Source organism: Marmota monax, unplaced genomic scaffold, assembly GCF_021218885.2.
Source record: "Marmota monax isolate L192 unplaced genomic scaffold, Marmota_monax_Labrador192_F-V1.1 WCK01_AAM20220418_F8-fsc00055, whole genome shotgun sequence".
Taxonomy (NCBI): domain Eukaryota; kingdom Metazoa; phylum Chordata; class Mammalia; order Rodentia; family Sciuridae; genus Marmota; species Marmota monax.
The window spans coordinates 8,809,286-8,835,132 of record NW_026695205.1 but is presented as its reverse complement, the minus strand read 5'-3'; the positions used below and the strand labels follow the sequence as shown (position 1 = coordinate 8,835,132).

Sequence of the window (25,847 nt, the reverse complement as noted above, 5' to 3'; positions counted from 1 at the left end):
CATTTTATCTGATCAAAATGGAATGAAACTGGAAATCAATGATAAAAGAAGGAAGGAAAAATCCTACATCACATGGAAAATGAACAATATGTTACTGAATGATCAATGGGTTACAGAAGACATAAAGGAGGAAATCAAAAAATTCTTAGAGATAAATGAAAATACAGACACAACATATCGGAATCTATGGGACACAATGAAAGCAGTTTTAAGAGGGAAATTCATCGCCTGGAGGTCATTCCTCAAAAAAAGAAAAAACCAACAAATAAATGAGCTCACACTTCATCTCAAAGCCCTAGAAAAGGAAGACCAAAACAACAGCAAATGTAGCAGAAGGCAAGAAATAATTAAAATCAGAGCGGAAATCAACGAAATGGAAACAAAAGAAACTACTGAAAAAATTAACAAAACTAAAAGTTGGTTCTTCGAAAAAATAAATAAGAACGACAGACCCTTAGCCATGCTAACCAAGAGAAGAAGAGAGAGAATTCAAATTACTAACATATGGGATGAAAAAGGCAATATCACAACAGATGCTACAGAAATACAGAAGATAATTAGGAATTATTTTGAAAACCTACATTCCAATAAAATAGAAGATAGTGAAGACATCGATAAATTTCGTAAGTCATATGATTTGCCCAGACTGAGTCAGGAGGATACACACAATTTGAACAGACCAATATCAATGGATGAAATAGAAGAAGCAATCAAAGGACTACCAACCAAGAAAAGCCCAGGACCGGATGGGTATACAGTGGAGTTTTACAAAACCTTTAAAGAAGAATTAATACCAATACTTTTCAAGTTATTTCAGGAAATAGAAAAAGAGGGAGCTCTTCCAAATTCATTCCATGAGGCCAAAATCACCCTGATTCCAAAACCAGACAAAGAAACCTCAAAGAAAGAAAACTACAGACCAATATCCCTAATGAACCTAGAGGCAAAAATCCTCAATAAAATTCTGGCGAATCGGATACAAAAACACATCAAAAAAATTGTGCACCATGATCAAGTAGGATTCATCCCTGGGATGCAAGGATGGTTCAATATATGGAAATCAATAAATGTTATTCACCACATCAATAGACTTAAAGATAAGAAACATATGATCATCTCAATAGACGCAGAAAAAGCATTCGACAAAGTACAGCATCTCTTTATGTTCAAAACATTAGAAAAACTAGGGATAACAGGAACTTATCTCAACATTGTAAAAGCTATCTATGCTAAGCCTCAGGCTAGCATCATTCTGAATGGAGAAAAACTGAAGGCATTCCCTCTAAAATCTGGAACAAGACAGGGATGCCCTCTATCACCACTTCTATTCAATATAGTTCTCGAAACACTAGCCAGAGCAATTAGACAGACGAAAGAAATTAAAGGCATAAAAATAGGAAAAGAAGAACTTAAATTATCACTATTTGCAGACAACATGATTCTATACCTAGAAGACCCAAAAGGGTCTACAAAAAAACTACTAGAACTAATAAATGAATTCAGCAAAGTGGCAGGATATAAAATCAACACGCATAAATCAAAGGCATTTCTGTATATCAGCGACAAAACTTCTGAAACGGAAATGAGGAAAAACACTCCATTCACAATATCCTCAAAAAAAAAAATAAAATACTTGGGAATCAACCTAACAAAAGAGGTGAAAGACTTATACAATGAAAACTACAGAACCCTAAAGAGAGAAATAGAAGAAGATTTTAGAAGATGAAAAAATATACCCTGTTCTTGGATAGGAAGAACTAACATCATCAAAATGGCGATATTACCAAAAGTTCTCTATAGGTTTAATGCAATGCCAATCAAAATCCCAACGGCATTTCTTGTAGAAATAGATAAAGCAATCATGAAATTCATATGAAAAAATAAAAGACCCAGAATATCAAAAGCAACTCTAAGCAGGAAGTGTGAATCAGGCGGTATAGCGATACCAGATTTCAAACTATATTACAGAGCAATAGTAACAAAAACAGCATGGTACTGGTACCAAAACAGGCGGGTGGACCAACGGTACAGAATAGAGGATACAGAGACTAATCCACAAAGTTACAACTATCTTATATTTGATAAAGGGGCTAAAAGCACGCAATGGAGGAAGGGTAGCATCTTCAACAAATGGTGTTGGGAAAACTGGAAATCCATATGCAACAAAATGAAACTGAATCCCCTTCTCTCGCCATGCACAAAAGTTAACTCAAAATGGATCAAGGAGCTTGACATCAAATCAGAGACTCTGCGTCGGATAGAAGAAAAAGTGGGCTCCGATCTACATATTGTGGGATTGGGCTCCAAATTCCTTAATAGGACACCCATAGCACAAGAGTTAATAACAAGAATCAACAAATGGGACTTACTTAAACTAAAAAGTTTTTTCTCAGCAAGAGAAACAATAAGACAGGTAAATAGGGAGCCTACATCCTGGGAACAAATTTTTAATCCTCACACTTCAGATAGAGCCCTAATATCCAGAGTATACAAAGAACTCAAAAAACTAGACAATAAGATAACAAATAACCCAATCAACAAATGGGCCAAGGACCTGAACAGACACTTCTCAGAGGAGGACATACAATCAATCAACAAGTACATGAAAAAATGCTCACCATCTCTAGCTGTCAGAGAAATGCAAATCAAAACCACCCTAAGATACCATCTCACTCCAGTTAGATTGGCAGCCATTATGAAGTCAAACAACAACAAGTGTTGGCGAGGATGTGGGGAAAAGGGTACTCTTGTACATTGCTGGTGGGACTGCAAATTGGTGCGGCCAATTTGGAAAGAAGTATGGAGATTCCTGGAAAATCTGGGAATGGAACCACCATTTGACCCAGCTATTGCCCTTCTCGGACTATTCCCTGAAGACCTTAAAAGAGCGTACTACAGGGATACTGCCACATCGATGTTCATAGCAGCACAATTCACAATAGCAAGACTGTGGAACCAACCCAGATGCCCTTCAATAGATGAATGGATAAAAAAAAATGTGGCATTTATACACCATGGAGTATTACGCAGCACTAAAAAATGACAAAATCATGGAATTTGCAGGGAAATGGATGGCGCTAGAGCAGATTATGCTTAGTGAAGCTAGCCAATCCCTAAAAAACAAATGCCAAATGTCTTCTTTGATATAATGAGAGCAACTAAGAACAGAGCAGGGAGGAAGAGCAGGAGGAAAAGTTTAAACAGAGACATGAGGTGGGAGGGAAAGGGAGAGAAAAGGGAAATTGCATGGTAATGGAGGGAGACCCTCATTGTTATACAAAATTACATATAAGAGGTTGTGAGGGGAATGGGAAAAAAAAAAAAACAAGGAGAGAAATGAATTACAACAGATGGGGTAGAGAGAGAAGATGGGAGGGGAGGGGAGGGGGGAGAGTAGGGGATAGGAAAGGTAGCAGAACACAACAGTTACTAATAGGGCATTATGTAAAAATGTGGATGTGTAACTGATGTGATTCTGCAATCTGTATTTGGGGTAAAATTGGGAGTTCATAACCCACCTGAATCTAATGTATGAAATATGATGTGTCAAGAGCTTTGTAATGTTTTGAACAACCAATAAAAAAAAAAAAAAGACCTAGTGGGAGGGCTTGAGGTCAGTGGGGGCGAGTCCTCAAAGACTGTAGTAGCACCACAGGCCCCTCCTCTTCCTCTCTTTTCTTCCCAACCCTGAGGAGAATGGCCTTCTTTTCGGATTGCTCTCACGGCGATGTGCTGTGCCACCACAGGCCTAAAGCCATGAGGCCAATTGGCCAAAGGCTGATACCTTTCCTCTTTATAGGCTGATTTATCTAAGGTATGTAGCAGGAAGCTGACCACACAAGCAACACGCTACGGGAGTGATGAAGAGAGGAACAGGAATGGCCGCCAGCTGGAAACATCCTCCTGACACAGCAGCTATTTTCAATAATGTGATTATTCACATTTTTTGTGGGATATATCCTATAAATAATTTAGCATTGTAGGTATCACCACAACAGTCCTTAGGGATACAACTGTGAACAAGAAAGGCAAACTAGTTTCCCTGTACCACAATGCCTGAATATGATTTCTTTCTCTCTCTTTTTTTTTTTTCCTTTTTACAACACTCAAAGTCTTTCTTTAATTGCTCAGATATTTATTGGACATGTTATTTCTGTGAATAAAGCTCAAGAATAAACAACATTAGTGACAAACAACCTAAGCAAGAACTTCCTCGTCAACTAGATCAAAGGAGGTCACAATTTGAAAACAGGAAGGAAATAGAAAAAGAATGGATAAATTTTACCTTGTTCTTTATTAATTCATTTACTTAACACAGATCAGGTGTCTGCAATGTGTAAGGAGATGTGCTAAGTGCCAAAGGAGACATAAGAATGAACTAAGACAGAATAAAGCAACTATCTTCCAGGTCCTACCCATGTTCCTCTGGTTGAATCCTGACATTCCTGATTCAGACTGACTTTGGGCTTAAATCTGGTTTCTACTGTGAACTTCACCAAGCTACCTACGATCACTAAGCATCAACTTCCCAATCTACAAGTGGAGATGATGTCGTGGGGCTAAATCAGATGCATGCAAATCATTCAAGACTGTGCCATATATAACAATTAGCAGCCACTGCATGCTCCCATCACTGTCACTCCACTTCTTTAACCATGCACATTCCTTCTTTTTTGGGGGAAGAGGTGGAGGTACTGGGGATTGAACTCAGGGCCACTTGACTACTGAGCCACATCCCCAGATGTATTTTGTATTTTTTAATGTAGAGACAGGGTCTCACTGAGTCGCTTAGAGCCTCACTCTTGCGGAGACTGGCTTTGAACTCTTGATCCTCAAGCCTTAGCCTCCTGAGCCACTGGGATTACAGGCATGTGCCACCGTGCCTGGCTTGCACATTCCTTCTTTCTTCTTCACACCTACTGTTCCTAACTTAGACTGCTATCTTACAAAATAAACATTCACAAAAATTGAACCACCACATTATCCAGGCAGAGCAACAGGCTTCTCCCGGTATAAGATGTACAATTTCTTGCCTTCTACCCCTGCTTATGCTCCTCCATTTAGCCCGGACTCCACCCCACTTCATCTACCTGGTAAATATTCAATCCATCTTTCATCATGGAGCCCAAACACCTCCACAAAGCTTTCCTTGAAATCACTACTTTACTTGCTTTGGAGTTCCCATTGAACTTTTTTTTTTTTTAAAGAGAGAGAGAATTTTTTAATATTTATTTTTTAGTTTTCAGTGGACACAACATCTTATTTTATTTTTATGTGATGCTGAGGATCAAACCCCGCGCCCCGCGCATGCCAGGCGAGCGTGTTACCACTTGAGCCACATCCCCAGCCCTGCATTGAGCTTTTAACACTTAATGCTTCTCTTTCCTCCCATAAGTCATGTTTTTCCTAAAGCAAGATTTTGTATATCAAAATACTCTTAATTCCAAGTGAGATGCATGTTATGAAAAATGATGGGCATATTAAAACTCTGTCTTTTTTTCCCCAGAAAAAATCACTGCCTAAGACTACGGATATCACTCTGTTATTCTAATTGAACACTAAATTACAGAATCTACTCACAAATATTCTAAAAATGTCATAACATTTAACTGGCTCACTGAAAAATCTCCACATTGTGAAAACACAACAGGAACAGGAAATATGGTACCAAGCCTCATGCATACTGTTTTGAATGAAAAAGAAGGTTATATAATAATTTTCTTACTTTTCTTTCCTACTGCCCAGTTGACGAGCTGTATATTGATCACCATAGTCAATTAATACTAGTTGTCGAGAAAAGATATTTACTTTGTTGCCTATAAATAAATCTTCTAAGCGCAGGTCATCATATTTGGTCCGCTTTAAAAACGTACGATGATTCTTCACATCATGCTAGAACCAAAAACAATAACACAACAAAATTATAATTATCAATAAAGAATGTTAACCTTATCATGAGGTAGAAATAATTCTTACTTCTAGCATATTAAAAGATAGGTTCTTGGGGGCTGGGGTTGTAGCTCAGCGGTAGAGCGCTCGCCTGGCACGTGCGAGGCACTGGGTTCAATACTTAGCACCACATGAAAATAAATAAAAAATAAATAAAATGAAGGTATTTAAAAAATGTTTTTAAAAAAGGTTATTTTTTGCTGCAAACATAAATCACAATTTTTTTTAAGGTGGAGGGTTCTGGGGATTGAACTCAGGGGTACTTGACCTCTGACCCACATCCTCAGCCCTATTTTGTATTTAGAGATGGGGTCTCACTGAGTTTCTTAGCACCTCTCTTTTGGTGAGGCTAACTTTGAACTCACAATCCTCCTGCCACAGGCTCCCAAGTCACTGGGATTACAGACATGCACCACCATACCAAACCCAAATCCCAATTTTGTATATTATAAATTCTGTACTTCCTAATCCAACCTAGTAATAACATAAAAGTGTCTTATTACACATATATCATTCTTAAACAAAGATTTGTTTATGGCCAAATTGTTTCAACAAATTAGTCCTATGAAATCCCAGAGAAGACCAACATGCCCAAATTTCTATTTTCTTGCATATACATTCTTAATACCAAATAGACCTACTTCTTAAAGGGACAATGAAATGGTAAAAAAAGGGCCCTCGATCCTCTTCAATTTGACTTTTTGCAGAGATTACAACTTTTGGTGATGATATTTGTGACCATGATACCTTTATCTATAACCACTTATCAGTTATTGCTTAATCCAAAACATGAATAATCCTACTTCAGTTTTCTGATAAAAATATTCCAATTTTTTATATGAAAAATATAGGCATGGACACGCTGGCTCTCCCACAGAGCCACTTGTTATTTTTATTTATTTTGAGACAGGATCTCACTAAGTTGCCTTGAATCTGAGATTCTCCTGGTACAGACTCTGGAGTTGCTGGGATGATAGGCTGCACCATCTCTGCATGTTAACTGTACAAAAGAATGGGATTCATGGTGATGAGCTCCTATGTATAACTTACCTTGATCAGTATCTGCCCTCTGTCTGTCCCACTCTTCTCCTTTCATCACCTCTGGGTGATCTGATCCACTTGTAAAGCATTAAATTCTTAACAATCAGATCTATCTCAGATCTTTCCTCCCTCCAGAATCATATTACTACTGCCTAGTGGCTTTTCTGACTTGGATGCCTTGGTAAATGTGACAGATCAAAAAAAACAAACAAACAAACAAACAAACAGAAGTCCTGGTGTTCTCTCCCTGGACTTGAGTGCAACCCAAACTTTCCATCTAAACAAATTTTTTAAAAAAGAAAAAAATATATATAAAGGCACAGAATGGGGGAGTATTGCCTAGCATACATGAGGCCCTGAGGATGATTCCCAGCCACACACACACACACAAACAAACAAAATACAGGCACAAAGTTATCTTCTTGTATCAGTATTATAATGAATAAAAAAAGAATTTATACACACAGAAGTATATTTTTTAAAGCAACTATATAAAAGGTAACTCTATTCCTCTTCCTGTCTCACGTTCACCTGCTTTGTCTACATTCAAGTAAAAAAAAGGTTCATTTACCATTTCAACAGATCCATCCCCTGGGTAAAACAAAAGCTCATAACGACGAAGAAGTGAAGCATTTGGATCATACCACTCTGCAATGAAAACATATCTCTCACTATGATTCTGGAAAGAAAAACAAAAGAATTTTAGCACTGTAACATAAAACATAAGCACTTGTCATATAAAATGAAAGTGAGAATTTCCAAATATTTGCAAAAAACCAATCTGCTACTATCATACTGAACTATTCTCCTTCCTAACAAAATATCATGCCCTCAGAAATATTTCCTGCTAATTTCTCACTGGATACCTTAGATATTTTAAAGATGAATTATGAACTTTCAATAGGCTTCATGACCAACCATCCAATCACCCTAAGTAAACTGACATTTTTTAGAACATGAGTTCCTAATCCAACTACTGTAACAATTCAAGTCCTTCTGAAAGCAAGCTTATACAAATTAACAGTAAACTAATATGAGAAAAAAATTGAGAGATTCAATTACAGGATGTTTAACTTTCCTAAACTTAAGAATTTAGGAATACTAGAATACTATTGTAATTAAAATTATAGTAAACATTGTTTCTCTCCTTGGTAATTTCACAACAGTATCTTTCTATAGAAATATAAGAGAATGTGTTAGTCTAGAACCTCTGAGAAACAGAAGCCAAGACAGGCTGAACATGCATTTCATTAAAGGAAATTCCTGTGAGAGGGACAGGAAGCCTGGGGGACCTGACAGATCACAACACAAATCTGACTGGACAACAGCAAGGAAGTCTCAAGGAACTTCCTGCTGTGCAGTCTAGGAGGGTTTCAGCAAGTTCACCTGGGAGTGCTCCAGTCAGCTATCTGTTAGAGGAGTGTCCCAAGTCCCAGGGAGGTGGCAGTTCTAGTATCCTTGCTCCTCTGTATCACTGGCTGGGAGCAGCCCCAGGGACAGATCCAAAGCTCAGAAGCAGCAGTGCACTTCAGAGCATAACCATTGGTACCTTTGGTCACTTAAGCTTCCTACAGTTGGAGGTCTAAGAGGTACAATCTGAAGGTTAATACAGAGAATAAAATTTTAAAGCAAGTCAGAGATTGGCCCCTTTTCCTTGACTATTATGAAGGATTTCCCACTGTGTATGTTAGTAAAAATAGTCCAGCTCCAAAGGTCTTTCATTATAACAAGCAAGTAGCTGCATAAGAAAGAAGGGATATGTGACTGTATGACCAATATGATTTTGCAACCTGTACACTCAGAAAAATGCGAAATTATACCCCATCTGAATCAAATGTATGATATGTCAAGATCATTGTACTGTCATGTGTAACTAATTAAAACAAATAAAAAAAATAAAATGCAGCACAAAAAAAAAGAAAGAAGGGAATTGAAGAGTTTTGTTGCTAATTTTGGATTTGCCATTTGATGATCTAGCTGGGTTCTTATTTTTTCTATTAGATTCATAAACTATAATGCAAATGAGCAGTTTTAAGACACTTTTATTTTTCCCACAATCATCCAAAAAAACACATTATCCAATGTTTATTAATCAAGAGAAAACAAATGTAAAATAAGACACATTATCACATTTACATATATATATATATATATATATATATATATATATATATAGTAGATGGATATATACATGTTGTGTATATGTGTGTGTGTGTGTATATATATATATATATATATATATATATATACACATATATACACACACACACACACACACATATATATATGTTGTAGATGGACACAATACCTTTATTTGTTTATTTTTATGTAGTGCTGGGGATCAAACCCAGTGCCTCATGCATGCTAGACAAGTGCTGAACCATTGAGCCACAACCTCAGCCCAAGACACATTATCACATTTTTTAATTATTTTTTTTTTAATTTATGACACATTATCACATTTGCAAAAGTTTTTCTTCATGGAATTTTTCATATTTATTCTAACAATTCAGGTTGCTTCAGTTTAGGTTTCACTGTATATTTTATCATTGTACTTTCCTTTTAATTAAAACTTTAAATATTTGTTGTTTATTTTTTAAAATCCATAGTAAAATATTCACTCAAACACAATTTAAATCTCTCTCTAAAATAAATGAAATTATAAAATGGAAAAAATGATGATGCATTTGAAAACCAATATAGCAAATGAAAACTTGGTAATTCCATCTCCCTAAGTAGCCTTGCCACCAAACTTGTTGATCTCTGTGAGAGGGACAGGGAAGCCTGGGGGGACCTGACGGATCACAACACAAATCTGACTGAAGAACAGCAAGGAAGTCTCAAGGAACTCCCTGCTGTGCAGTCCACAGAGGGTTTTTTCTGAGTTAGGTAGCAGAATTTTGCACAACACACTATCCAGAAAAGGTTTTAATACAAAGAAAATAAATTAAGGAACAAAGCATCTTTATAGCAAACCAATGCTACTTTCTGAGAACAACTAGAAAAGTGGGTACTGAAGATGCTGGAGAGTTTCCAAGGCAGCCAAGGTAGGAGGCACCAAGATCCAGGAAGTCAGGAAGCTCACTTCAGGGAGCCCATCTTTGTGTTGCTTTAACCCTGAGGACTCCAAGAAGCTGGCAGAGGGCTCCTGCCAGGAGGTAGAGGAGCCGGCAGAATATGTAGCAATTTCACAGGGATAAGGACACTAAACCCACATGTGGGCCTTTCAAAGCAGCCGGGACTTAAGAGCAAAGACTCTGGAGAAAAAGGGAGCATGGAATTGTGAACTCAAGCCAGCAGAGCTTTTTGTAATCTCACAGTGATGAGGAAAGAAAAGTTAAAGAGTTTAAACTAAATAAAGAGTTCAAACTAACCAAAGAGAAGACCCCTGGTAAACACTCTAACAGTTTGTTGTGGCTCCAAGAAACTCACCCCTTAGGAGCATGGGTAAACTAGAGGTAAACTAACCCTTACTAAAGTCTGAAAAAGAATTTTGTGTTCACTCAATGCTTAGCCCCTGACCACACTGAGGTACTATTTCCCCATCCCACACCCCTGTCTCAAAAACTTCACAACCTTTCATACCTAAAGACCAGTCTCCAGTGATAAACTACCAGACCAGACACATCCCCAAATAAGACCAAGAGGGAAAAGGAAAAAAAAAAAGAACGGGCAATAGAAAGAGTTCTGTGACTACCTATATCTATCCAACAAAGGCTTTAGAATAACAATGATAGGTGTAGAAAACACATGTCAGAATGGAGAATTTCACAAGGAAGCCAGAATCCATTTTCTAAAGAAAGTGGAAATTCTAAAAATAACTGCCAACGTAGCATTCTGTAACTAGCAAAAATATCCTTCAAAAACTAAAGATGAAATAAAGTCATTTCTAGATAAAACAGAATCTAAGAAAATTCATAACCAATGTACCTACATTAAAAGAAAGTCTAAAAGAGGTTCTATTTTTTTTAAAGATGTTTTTAGTTGTTGATGAACCTTTATTTATTTATTTATATGTGGTGAACCTAGTGCCTCATACACTGAGCCACAACCCCAGCCCCCCTCTAAAAGAGGTTCTAAAGGAAGAAAGAAAATGTCACGAGTTGATTACAAGAATTGAAGAAATTAAGAATAATGGGAAAATAACTATGTGGGTAAATATAAATAAATAAATAACGATTACACTAAATAACAATAATGTCTTATAAGGATATAAAATAAGTATAATTTGAATACATGTCAATAAGAATATAGAGGATGTGAGGCATTGACAATGTTCTTCAACTTATGAAAGCAAAGAAAGTATCTTCTAGATCAGTTGTTAACCTGTTCTCCCATCATTAAACTCCAATGCACATCAGTGAACAAGCAGTTCCCCAAAACAACAACAAATCAGGAATGTTCCCTGATACTTTTTATCCTCTCTTCTGTTAAAATATCTTTCCTTCCTCTCCTACTCCTCACACTGGAAAGTACTTTTCAGAATATTTAATGAATCAGTAATAGGAAAGTCATTCAAACTTTAAGAAATAAATGATAACCTTGATCTTGACAATAACAATAATAATTTAACAATTTTTGGAGCACCTAGTAAGTGCCAGGTTCATTATATCATTATATGATTTTGTTCTCAAACTTATAATATAGATAATATCCCAATTTTACAGACATGAATAGTCAATTCAGAAATTTTGAATAATGGATTAAGGTTACACAACAAAATTCAAACCTTAGTGCTACAGATTTTAACAAAACCCAGGCTTTGTCCCATTAAATAGCACTACATGTAGAAAATTATGTAAAAGTCACTATTAAAGAGAGTATTGATTTAAGGGCCTAAACCAAAGATGAACCAAATTAGTCACTCTCCCAAAAGACCAAGTTGCCACGAAGTGGCCCCTTTGAAGCTCTTTTCATGGTGGGCATTAATTGTTCTAATTTTGTCATAACATCAGGCAAAACAATATGAACAATTATTTTTTATCATAAAAGAAAAAAGTAGAGAGCAGTAGTATTCTAAAATCCCTTGAATTCTAATTATGTGGTGCAGGGAGAACTTGCAACTCTACACAGGAGTCAAATAAATCAGATAAATAAACACCAAAAGAAAAGACAGACAATAACTATTTCCAGGAGCTTTCAAAACTTTTAAGCTCTTGAGAATGACTTTTGGAGTTTGGACCTAGACTTTCACAACACCATCTCCCTACAAAGAAAAAGCTTTGATATTATATTGAAAAAGTAGCCAATTCCTTCATCTATAACCAGACTTACTCAACAAGATTTTTAAAAATGGCCCACTGCTGAAAAGGGAAGCTGAGAATCTACTGAACTCCACTGGAAATAATTCTTTAACTTTTCATTGAGATTTTTGAAATTTTTTTTCCTTTCTTTTTTTCCTGTTTAATTATATCCTTAATGGTGCATGGATATTTATACATATTCACATTTGTTTTTTTTCTCACTTCTAGCATTTTTGAAGCCAATTATTTTTCATGGATTAATATTTTAAGGACTAGGATGATTAATTAGTATATTTCAGTTTTGTTTTATATTCTTTTATTATTAAATTTTTACTATATATATATATGTGTGTGTGTGTGTGTGTGTATTTATTTATCTTACTTATCTTTGTCCCATGATTCTGTCTCTCTTTTCTGCTAACAGCTAATCTCTACTGTTCTCTTTCACTCTTCCTTTAATTATTTACTTCTGTCTTCTCTCCTCTCCCATAATCATCACATCCTACATCACTTCTGTTCTCTCCCTGTCCACCATTCAAAACTATAAACACTTTTGCAAACTTACTATTTTTATGTAGGCAATAACTGATCATATCATTTCTGTTTATTGTGACATTTAACATTGTAGATGTCATAGCAGGAGCTATTTGGTTTAATACTGTATATTGCTTGCATTGGTTGTTATTATTTGTTTCCCCCTAAATGGTGAAGTACTGAAAACCTTCAGATACTGTATAAAACCACATGTTAGAAACTCTACTGCCTCAGATCCACACTATTAGATGGGTAGACACACAAAGAACATGACAAAACAAGGGAACAAATTACCCAAACAAAACCAAGATACTTCAGTAAGAGAATCCATCAATACCATGGTGGAGGAAATGTCAGAGAAGGAGTTTAGAATGTATATAGTTAAGCTAATCTTCAAGGTAAAGGACAGTGTAAGGAGTCAAATCAGATAGAAAATACAGGAAGTGGAAGATCTCTTCAATAAAGAGATAAAGATAAAAAAATAAAAAATTCTCAAAATGAAGTAATTAATAAACCAAATTAAAAATTCAATGGAAAGCATAACCCACAGCCTAGACTACTTTGAAGACAGAGTTTTAGGTAGTGAAGACAAAATATATAATCTTGAAAATAAAGTTGACTATGGAGAAAAGATGTTTAGAGACCATGAACAGAACTCCCAAGAAATATAAGATAACATGAAAAGACCAATTTTAAGGTTTATTGGGATAGATGAAAGCTCAGAGATATAAACCAAAGGAATGTACAACCTTTTCAATGAAATAATAGCAGAATATCTCCCAAGCATAAAGAATGAAATGGAAAATCAGATACAGAAGGTTTGCTGGACCCCAAATAAATAAAATTCCAACAAACCCACACCAAGGTACATATTATTATGAAAATGCCTAATGTATAGAATAAGGAGAGAATTTTAAGGCTGCCAGAGAAAAACTACAGGTCATATTTAGAGGGAAACATATCCAGATCTCAGCAGATTTTCAACCCAGACCCTCAAAACTAGGAGTCCTTAGAATAATATATAACAAACTCTGAAGAAAAATGGGTGCCAGCCAAGAATACTGTACCCAGCAAAATTAAGCTTCAGAATTGATGAAATAAAAACCTTCCATGATAAACAAAATTTAAAAGAACTCACAACCAAAAAGTCTGTACTACAAAGCATACTCAATAAAATATTTCATGAAGAAATGAAAAATAAAAGTGAAAACCAGCAAAGGGAGGAAATATACTAGAAGAATAGTCAAGCAAAGGAGAAACTAATTCAAATTAAAAATCAGAAATAAAATGAGAGGGAATAAAAATTGTTTATCAGTAATAATATTGACTATAAGTGGCCCAAACTTATCAATCAAAAGATATAGAATGGCAGACTGGATTAAAAAAACAAGACCCAACAATATGCTGTCTCCAAGAGACACAACTCATAGGCTAAGACATCCACAGATTAAAAGTAAATTTACATAAACCTCATAAACAAGCAGGGGTTTCTATCTTCATATCAAATAAACTGGACTTCAAACCAAAGTTAATCAGAAGGAACAAAGGACATTTCACACTGTCTTTGGGAATTATATCAACAAGACACAACAATCATAAATATTTATGTCCCAAACAATGGAGCAATTATGTACATCAAACAATCCTTTCTCAAATTCTAGAATCAAACAGACCACAATGCGATAATTCTGGGTGACTTTAATACACCTCTCTCACCATTGGATAGACTCTCCAAACAAAAACTAAAGAAAGAAGGTATAAAACTAAAAAATTCAATAATTTAGACTTAACAGACATATATACGGAATACACTTTGTTCTCAATAGCACACAGATCCTTCTCTAAGACCATATCTTATGCCACAAAGCAACTCTTAGCAAATACAAAAAGCAAAGATAATACCTTGAATTCTACCAGATCATAATGGAATAAAAATAGAAATCAACATAAAATAAAAAATAGAAGCTACTCTAACATCTGGAGACTAAGTAATATGCTATTGAGTAACCAGTGGATAAAGAAGAAATCAGGAATGAAATTTTAAAAAATACTTAGAGGTAAATAAGAATAGTGATGCAACATATCAAAATCTATGGGACACTATGAAGGCAGTACTAAGAGGAAAGTTCAGTGCATTGAACTCATTCATTAAAAGAATAAAAAGTCAATAAATAAATGACCTGACATTGCATCTCAAAGCCCTAGAAAAAGAACAACAAATCAAAACCCAAAGTAGAAGATAGGCATTAATTAAAATCAGAACTGAAATCAATGAAATTGAAACAAACAAAAAATATTCATGAAACAAAAGTTGGTTCTTTGAAAAAATAAAGTTGATAAACCCTTAGCCAAGCTAGTAAAGAGAAAGGCAGAGACAACTCAAATTACTAAAATTCATAATGTAAAAGGAAGTATCATGGGCTGGGGATGTGGCTCAAGCGGTAGCGTGCTCCCCTGGCATGCGTGCAGCCCGGGTTCGATCCTCAGCACCACATACAAACAAAGATGTTGTGTCCGCCGAAAAATAAAAAATAAATATTAAAAGTTCTCTCTCTCTCTCTCTCTCTCTCTCTCTCTCTCTCTCTCTCAAAAAAAAGGAAATATCATGGCAGACACTACTAAAATACAGATGATAATCAGAAACTATTTTGAAAATTTATACTCTAGTAGAAAATCTTGAAGACATCAACACATTTATAGAGACATATGACCTACTCAAATTCAATCAGGAGGACATAGAAAATTTAAATAGATCAATTTCAAGCAATGAAACAGAAGATTCCATCAAAAACCTATCAACAAAGAAAAGCCCAGGAGCAGACAGATTCCCAGCCAAGTTCTAACAGACCTTCAAAAAAGAACTTACACAAATTTTCCTCAAATTATTCCATGAAATGGAAAGGAAAGCACCCTTCCAAACTCATTCTATGAAGCTAGTATCACCCTGATACCAAAGCCAGACAAAGATACATTAAGGAAAGAAAACTTCAGCCCAATATCTATGATGGACATAGATGAAGAAATTCTTAATAAATACTGGCAAACTGCATACAAAAACATTAAAAAGATAGTGCACCATGATCAAGTGGAGTTCATCCCAGGGATGCAAGTTTAGTTCACTAACAATAAACATAATTCAGTCCATTAATAGACTTTAAGACAAGCATCACATGATATCTCAGTAGATGCAGGAAAAGATTTGACAAAATTCAGTATCCATTCATGCTCAAAACACTAGAAATGCCACATCATTCTAAATGGAGAAAAACTGAAGGAATTCCCTCTAAAAACTGGAATAAGACAGGGATGCCCTCTTTCACCACTTCTATTTAACATAGTCCTTGAAATTATAGCCAGAACAATTTTTTAGACATTAAAAAAAAACAAATTAAAGTGATATGAATAGGAAAAGAAGAGTTTAAGCTATCATTATTTGCCAACAACATGATTCTATATTTAAAAGACCCACACAACTCCACTAGAAAGCTTCTCCTCCCCTCTCTTACAGGGTTCCAGTTAAAGGCCACCTTTAAATTCCTAAAATAGATCAAATTCTTCTTACTTAATGGGTTTTTGCCTAGAATCTCTTCCTCCTTCTTTACTTTTGCCTAGTTTCTATTTTATCCTCCAGACTCAATTCAAACATCTTTCCTCAGAAATACCTATCCTGACTCACTAAGCTGAGCCAAGTTCACTGTTTTGAGCTATAATAGTAATATTGAATTCAGTCTCTGTCACCATGTCAAGAATTTTCATTTGTTTAGGTCTGTATCCTTGCCTGTAGCTTAAAATTACCTCTCCAATGAGACTGTAAGGTGCATGAGCACAAGGAGTAATGTCCACCTCTGCTTACCATGGAATTCCTAGTGCCTAGATCACAAAGTAAGTGAATACAATAAATGTGGATACTACCCTTCAATTTCCCTATGTTTATAGCATTTCTCAGTTTTTTAAAATAGGCTTTTATTTTAGAACAATTTTAGACTTACAGTGTATTCAATGTTACTGATCAGAATAAAGAGTTACCGTATGTGCCACACCCAGTTTTCCCTATTACAAACATCATACACTTGTAAAGTACATTTGTCACAATTAATGAACTAGAATTGATACATTATTACTAAAACCCATGTTATTTCCTACCTTTATATTAAATTATAGTCTTTTTATTTTAAAAATGTAACTAAATTTTCCTATCACGTATGAGTACACCTGTGAAATTTATAAGTGTTTATACCTAGAGTCAACAATAACTTAGCTAAGTTCATTTTGAATGACTGCTCTACCCCAATTTTGATACTGCCCTCTTTGACAAGATTTTAATAGATATCCCTCCAACTGTTCATTATCCTATTTAATAGAGATATTGACGGAAAGCTGACATAGTAATATAATAATGATAAGAACTAAATGAGTGATAATGGCTAAATCTTTTAACTTTCTCCAAAGCAATTTATTTTTAAAATTATCTTCAGCTTTTTAACCACTTAAACTACACCATATAGTATTAATATACCCAGAAGTCTTGAATTGACTATATTTGTAGACAGTGAGAAAGAGAAAAGAGAAGCTTCCTAGAACACCAGAATTACTTAATGTACGTAATATAAACATTTTTACATTATTACATACACATATATATTATTGAAAAGAATGTAAAATTCACACAAGTTATAAGATAGAATAGGTAATTTTGAGGAAACTTCAACCGTGCTGGAATCTCAGGTGAAACAGTATTTGAAGGACAACCAAGCTTTGGAAGAACTGAATCCCACTATGCCTCTCCTTGCCACTTTTTGAAGGGAAGACTCGGCTCTATAATGAATCAAAATAAACTAATAGTCTTTCCTATGTGTATGTACTTTAAAAAAAAAAAAAAAGAAAGAACAGGGGCAGAGGATAAAGCTCAGTCAGTAGAGTGCTTGCCTCTCATGCATAAGGCCCTGGTTCAATCCCCAGCACCACAAAAAAGAACAAACACCAATCCAGTCTTTCGGTTCAAAAGCAAATTTGCTAAGCTGTGCCACCAACTATAATTGTACTTTGGCCTTACACATTTCAATGTTACTGATCATAAACCATTCCACTCCTGATGATGCTAAGGTAATCAAAAACTACCACTTGAAACTGCTGGCACTGCCAGTATTGCTGACTACAAAGAGTGTGCCATCATTTATTGGCAGCAAGTGGCACGGCCCTGAAATGCGTTTACAGAATTGGGAAGATATAAACAGTTTTCTCTGGTCAGGTGGAGACTACTTCAGAATGTTGAAGACCACAGTTCCAGAGTCAGACAGACCCTTGGGATTTGTGATGTTAGACACAGCACTTAACCTCTCCAAATCTGTTTCTCCATCTGCAGAGGAGATGTACTTGTACTTTCCTTGTAGGGTAGCTGTGGGAACTAAATGACTTGGGATACATGAAGCACTTAGGGTTTTCATTGCCCAAGTCTCCCACAGTAGTGATGCTGTCTTCGAAGTACCCCTAGGACTCTCGAGCTGCACTGTACACACACACCTCCATCACTGACCTTGTTCTGACACCCAAAAAGAGCCAACCTTGATTCATAATGCCACAGCCTCTGCTACAGCTAGTCTAGGTAGTTTTTAAAGATATTTGAAAAAAAAAATCAATACAAAGGAAAAGGGAATGATAAGCCTTTTGTGATAGGCCACAAAAGAGAAATGTAACTAAAATTATATTTATGAAAGCAAAACTGCTGAATATATTTACTATATATATATATTTACATATATATATACACATATATGTGGCATATATATGCATATATTTTGATATGAATATAGTTAATCTGTAATAAGTAAATTGTTTTAAAGGAATGAGAGTAAATTCAAATTCCTGCCTTTTAGAGAGCTCATACAGTAATAGATCTGTTTTTACTAAACAACTGAGTAACAATTTTCTTCTTAAATTTTGTAATACCATTATTTTTAGAATTCTAATGTCTCAAACTACATTAATCAACACAAAATTACTGTTGCAAAGTACAGATGTAAGAAATTAAATGCTGAGCTTTGGCTTCTGTCAGAAATCAAAGGTGTTATAATAACATAATTATTCAAATATATCAAAATAATAACAAAGCATTCACATTAATTTTTAAAGTCTATTTAGACATTACACTTATTAGGCACTTATTTGTCCAAAGGAGCTAATATAATATCATTTAGCTACTCTAACTTTCAGAAATAATTATGTGGTTAGATTTCTACAACCATGCAGGAATCTAAGGATTATAGGAATGTTAATAAGAGTAGAATCAGAAGAACCTGCCAATTCCAGAGGCAAAGCAAAAATGATTTACATTTCATTTTTTAAAAGAATCAATATGTACAGATAAGAAGTTATTTCAGATCAAGGCTTCTCTGATATCAAAATAAAGCATGGAATTCTTTTCAAATAAATTATCTGAATCTCCATTTAATGGATCAGAAGTAAAGTAAAACTTTTAGTCAAGAAATATTTCCAAGTAATTTCTTGTTTCTTCGTAGTAATAAGCCTAGGGGAGGGCAGGAAACACTGAAAATCCTATTCCTTTTCTAATCTCAAAGCAAGAAGAAGGGAATGGGCCTTCACCAGACACTAGATCATGGATTTTACAGCCTCCAGAACCACGAGAAATGAACTTCCATTGTTTATGAGCCCAGACGAAGACACTACTTCTCTTGTAAACATACAAGGAAATAGCCTATGGTGCTACTAGGTTGGAACTATGTGGAACAAAGAGTTAAGATTCTCATAGAAAATTGGAGCAAAAAAAAAAAAACCCTTTTACTGAAATTACTTACCTAAAACATGGTCCAATTACAGAACCAAGATGACATTTCACTGAGATTAGCAGTTATACTCTAGCCAACAATATTAGTTCAAATGTACATCATTTGAATATTCATTTTCATATATTATTTGAACCCATGAGTCATAACTCAATGCTACTTAGAAGTTTTGATTTTCTTCATCAAGCAATGAAGTCCATGGTAGATTATTTTTTATAAAACACAGAAATTGCTGCAAGCTTTCTCCTTATATTTTCCCATTTGCCCAAGTATTGAGAATGAATCTCTGCAGCATCTCTCATTTCCCATGGCATGTCACAATTCAGCCATCTTCTACAAACTAATAACAAGTTCAAATCTTCGTTGGACTTTTAAAATACCCAGTATTCCTCATTACTAGATAGCAGCAAATAAGCTCCATGTACTTTTATTACTTAACACAAAGAAACATTTAAGGTCTAAACAACTGTAAGAACATTTTCATCTTAGTCCAATGCTCTACTTTACTCTCTTACTCTTCCAAGTTCTGAAATGTTTAATTTTGATACAAACTAAAATATCCTTAGTTGAATCCTTTATTTATTGAGCAAAAGCTAGGGAAAACGAAGAAAAGGAGAAGAAGAAAATGTCTAAGATTTACCAAAATAAAAACCACTCACTCAGGATATAGTGAACCTTCTAACTAACTGGACTGGCGTCAATATCATGCAGAAGTCAAATGCCCATGCTGTAGTTCCACTCAGGCTCATGTGGTCCAAGGTAGCTGTCTGACCTCTGACAAATTACTTAACCTTTCTAGACCTCAACTACTCTACCGGCCTATCATTAGAGTTAAATGAGTACGCTATTTAATACTGTGCTCAGCATATGGAGAGCCTGCTCAATAAATGGTGGGTGTTATTAGAGAACAAATGCAGGGGAGAGAAGTACTAGTAGCAGTAGTAGTAGTACAGTAGTTGCCCTGGTGTCACTAGTAACAAGGATATTCTCTGATTTCCATTGTGAAGATGTATGTGTTGATACCCATTTTTTATATAAGACTACCATTTAAAAGAAAACAATCTCAAAAGAAAACCCTTAGAATACATACTACTTGAGAAGGGAAAGAAAAAAAAAAGGAACTAGTTCTTATCTACTGATGCAACCTAGGAAGAACTGGATGGCTCTTTCTGTATGATGAGTTAAAATGAGTGCAGGCAAAGACTCTAAAATGATAGTAAATAACTGGCTCTTTAGTTTTCCTAGTAACATACCAAAAAAGAATCATGTCTCAGTTTTGAACATGCTGAAATAAAGTCTTAACAATGTTCTAGACCTGGATCAATGACATACCATATATCCTCTCCCTATAGTACTTCTAAACTCTCAGTTCCCTTAAAATCCTTATACATCTTTTTGTCAAAACACAGTTCAAATTTTAGCTGCTCGAGAAAATTGCTCAGGAGCCTCCCAAATTAAAGACATTTTTTTTTCAATGCTCTGAAACCCCCCTGCATTGACCAGAACCTTTCGAAGCATATTTATAGTTGTTCATATACATAGCTTACCTTTTACAACAGTGTAGTTTCTCAGAACACAAAATAAAAGCCATTCATATTTATATCTCCCAAAGTACCTTCCCCAACTTGGCATTCAGTCAACATCTGTTCAACACTTTAATCTCAGACTCATCCAAGAACTGCAGCTGCAATTGCTTACACAACACCTAACACAAGTTTTTTACATGCCTATTTATCTGTTGCTTAAAGATTTTTAAGTTTTCAGGTTTTGTTATTTCTGTATCTTACCACTACGCTTACACTTCTTAAAAGCTTTATCTTGCACATCTACTAATTTAGGATTTTATTCACTGCTTGTCACTAATATGTTTCAAGCTGTTTTGATGTGTATCAGCCAAATCATATTATTTTTATTCAAACAAGCATACATTTAATCAATGAACAAGCAAAATAATACTTCCCAAGCTCCTACTAGGCCATTTGTCTAGGACAGCAACTGGGGTACTGCCCTCAACCTCTAGGAACACCAGGGTCAGGGAGAGAAGCAGAGCTTTGTGCCACAAGGACGGTAGCCTACTTCTCCTTTCCGATTATTACGAAAATTTCAACACTGGATTTCCTGTTTCAATAATATAACAAAGAAGCCTTTAAAATTCGCTGATAGTGTGGGTCCACTTTACTTGGGAGGATCTTTAGCAGGCTGTACAGACAGAATCGATAAGGGCTAGAATAAGCAGCCTCCTAGACTTGACCCTGGGTCTTGGGAGAGAAGAGGGCCTTATACACAGGTAAAAATAACAATCCTGATCTTGAGGGGCTTTGCATACATTCCAAACGGACAAATGAAGACCAATATGCAAGAAACAACAACAAAAATACAACATAAACATAGAGGTGGGCTGTGTGGGCGTTTGAAGCAGAGGAATCTATACAATCATCATGAAGAAAGCCACAAGAAAGCAAACTGGAAATAAGCATGGGTGTTACTGAAAACCCAAGAGGACGGAGCTAAGTAAAAACACAGCATGCTTGATAAAAAGACAGGTTTAAATTTTAAAAACAATGGAAATGGTGAATCCCTGAGTCAGTGAACATTCTAAGGAAAGAAACTGATCATGAAGCTAATACTTAAATAATATTCATCTTAACATGGACATAGTTCTTATGGGCAGAGAAAAGACCCCTAAGGTCTAGAAAAATATCTGGCAAATTAGGTGTTCAATAAATGTTGTCCAATATTATGAGTGGACAGATGGATGGAGAAATCTAAAAGGAGGAGACTAGCTGTTTAAATTCAGTCAAAAAAGAGGCTTTTTAAGTAAGCAGTAATTATCCAATGACAGAAAGAAGATATGGGTAGGAGAGAGATTCATTAAAGATTCATTAAAGGTTTCAAGCCAAAGTGAATACGACAATAGAGACTCTTTCCAAAAATGATGATATTACAGTTATACTGTATAGATTTTGAAGTCACAGCTTCTTAGGTTTGGCCCTGTGTGAAGGCAAAATTTCTAATAATTTTATAGTAATATTGGGGGCTCTGAGACAAAAAATTTGAGTTGAAAGTACAAAAGTGATGATTTAGAAATATAAAAAAATATTAAAATTGACAAAAGTTAGTAACTTCATGAAAAATTCCCAAAAGAAAATGTTTTCCAAAAGCATAATAATAATAATAATAGTAACTCTATTAGTAGTAGTTGTAGTGTAACATCTAACAGTTACCTTTATTATGTCCCAAAAACATAACTTGTAATAACTCCAATAGTTTATTATTTTCCAAAATAAGAAACTGAGGTATAAGCAGGTTAAGTACCCACACTAGTTGCCAGAACCAGGACTTACCCAAGTCTGACTAAAAGACTTTTTTATATACCAAGTCTCTGAAGTAATGGATCCCCCCCCCCCCACAAGGGTCAGGAAGAAAATATCAGTATTTATATTACTATTTTTTTATCTTAGCCCACTAGATTGCTTTTATTATATATGGTTTACAATGTATGCAGTATATCAATATAGCTGTATACAATTATAACTAAGCACATATTTATGGAGGTAGAAGAAATGAAAAGATATTCTATTTATTTTCTGATAGGAACATGAGACTAAAATAGTCCAAAAACTAAGTTGTACACTCTGCCCATCTGTGCTCACCATAAGAGCTCAATGTCAGCTTTACCTTCTGTAGTTCACAGACCACATCTGATCAGGTTCTCCACTCATGCACTCACTCATTCCAAAAGTAGTTAACTGCTTATCTTGTGCCTAGTTCTGGGTAGAGTCTGTGAATTCTAAAAACAATCCCCAACTTTAACAGGTCAGTAACATAAAGCTCAAACATGTAAACAACTCATTACAATCCAATATCACAAGAAAAGTAATGGTAATGGTCAAGAACTAGTACTTTGTATTGGGCACCTGCTATGTGCTAAACCCTGTTGTGAACACTTATGTATGTTATCTAAACCACATTATGGGGAGAGATGTTATAATGATGAAAGCTCAGGTAAGTTAAAAACGTGTCCAAAGCCAGGCATGATGGCAAACACCTGTAATCCCAGCAACTCAGGAGGCTGAGGCAGGAGGATCACAAGTCTGAGGCCAGCTTCAACAATTTAGCAAGACCCTAAGCAACTTAGTGAGAGCCTCTCAAAATAAAAAATAAAAAAGGGCTGGGAATGTGGCTCAATGGTAAAGTGCCCCTAGGTTAAATCCCTAAATATGACAGGGTTAGTATGTCAATGCTAATTAACATGAGTTTGGACCAATGGCATTAGTACATCTTCCAAGCCCTAATTGGTGTAAATATGGACCAAGAGCAGTGACCCAAGAGCTATATAAACCCCCAGCCGCATGCACTCCGAGGGAGCAAAGTTTGTTATCAGAGTGAAACTTGCTCAAGAGTACCCAGCTTAAAAAACAGGTGAATCCAGTCAGTTTGATCCCAGATCTCATGTTCTTAATGACTCTGCTCAAAAGTGGTGAAAAGAGGCCTTTCAGGGCAGTAGAAGTAAGCAGCCTACATACAGTACTGTTTACTAGATCTCCAGAACTGGCAACCAAGTCCTTTTAACTAAATCTTCTATGAAAGCAAATAAGATCTTTAAAAGTGATGACAACAACAAAAATCAGGTCGAATGTGCCAAACTTGCAATTCTAACAATGCACTGATAAAGTACACTGCATTTTATAATGCTCTATTTTAGGAAAGATTACTTCACAGTAGGCAACAAAACATTTTTGCTCATACATACATGCTCCTTTGCATGAATCATACTAAGACTTATATACTGTATCATGGGAAAATTCTTGAACTAATTAGAAATCTGATTTTTCCAAAGTTGTATGTTTAAAGAGTCAGTTACTGGTCTTGACCAATTGTAAGACAGTTATCTGCTTCCAAGAGACTTCATAGACATTCTGAAGTAAACTGTGTAGACGACAAAGGTAATAGTTCAACAGGTTTCTAAAATTTAGTCCAAGTCTCCATGTACTTACAATCACCCTGGATGACATATAGCTGTAACAGAAACTGGCAGCATCTGAGAACTTGCTGCCTCAAGCCAGCTGCTTCGAGTAAGGGTGAGTGAAAAGTGGTTTCCAAAGAACAAACTTCATTTTGTCTTGAGCATTCCGAGAACATAGTAAATCATTAAAAATGTATTACCAGACATAGTAGGCAACTAAGCATAGCAATTCCTATTACTTTACTTAGATGCCACCATGATAAGTACAGTAGAAAATACCAACTACCAAAAGGTTTATATTTTCCCATTACCATAGGCTATATTTTAAGCAATAACCTGTTTGTTTGTCCTCTACAAGGGGTCTTCCTCTAGGGCTTTTTATCAAAGACCCCAGGTATTTTCCTACATTGAAATGTGTCAAATATTAACTTTATCTTAGTGCGACCAGAACCAGTTCTGAGCCTGGGTAGATTGTTCTCAGAAGGTTATTCCTTCCTCCTAATTCTACCTTGTAAAAGGAAACAGAAGGGGAGCTCAAGTAAAACACCTTTCAAGTGGAGAATCTCATTTGCCAACTCCAGCTTAGCATTTCTCAGTAATAAAGACAAAGGAGGAAAAGGAAGAAGAATTATTAAGCTTAGCTAATTATTCTATCTTATTTCATTTAAATCCTTTAAGAACTAAATCAAAATTAAGTCAAAGCCTGGGTTCTACCCCAGCACTGGGGTGGGGGTGGGGGGAATCCTCAAACTTGCAGTCATTTTTAGCCTTAAAAATATAGAGAGTATAAGGAAAATGTCTTCTCCCATGAGAATTCCACATATTCCCGAGATATTAATTTCTTTTTAAAAAGGCCATTTCAATACAGCATCTTAGATTGCACTGTCATTTCTTTACAGAAAAGAGGTGATGCTGCAATAGACAACACAGACTCGTGTTTCACCAACTGACACTTAACACATGCACCTTCAACTTACTTCCTGCTGAATTTTACCTAAAGAGTGAAAAAATGCCAAAAGAAATAACTATTTCCATAGTATGCGCATAAATCAGGAAACTAACCAAAGAAGATGGAATTCTTTGGACACAGCTTCCTGACTGCCAAGCGGCGCAGCCAGCCAACTGTTCCCTGTGGATGGCCGGGTGGGCTGGAGATCCAACAGCAAGCACTGTGCAGCGGGTCTGAGGCGCAGGGAGCCAAGGACTGTTGACCTGTCACCCCTCAGCAGCCAGCTGAGCACTGGACAGTCGCCCGCCACAGAAGCCCGCTCCATGCGGCACTGCAGCCCAAAACCTGCGAGCGTAGAGCATCCA

General features: G+C 35.7%; 1 protein-coding gene across 6 annotated transcripts in view; it reads right to left on the bottom strand.

Annotated features, from left to right (window-relative positions):
- Nme7 (NME/NM23 family member 7) overlaps positions 1-25,847 on the bottom strand; it is a 190,074-nt gene that overhangs the window by 148,392 nt on the left and 15,835 nt on the right. The window contains exons 1-3 of one of the 6 annotated variants that reach the window (XM_046430226.2): positions 24,565-24,792; positions 7,562-7,669; positions 5,726-5,892 (exon numbers count right to left, since the gene is read on the bottom strand). In XM_046430226.2, coding sequence (XP_046286182.1) covers positions 5,726-5,892; positions 7,562-7,669; positions 24,565-24,582 — 293 coding nt within the window. In that variant the 5' untranslated portion in view covers positions 24,583-24,792. Of the gene's footprint in view, positions 1-5,725; positions 5,893-7,561; positions 7,670-24,564; positions 24,793-25,847 lie in introns of those variants that run through there. The other 5 variants (XM_046430227.2, XM_046430229.2, XM_046430228.2 and 2 more) reach the window with 5 other exon arrangements.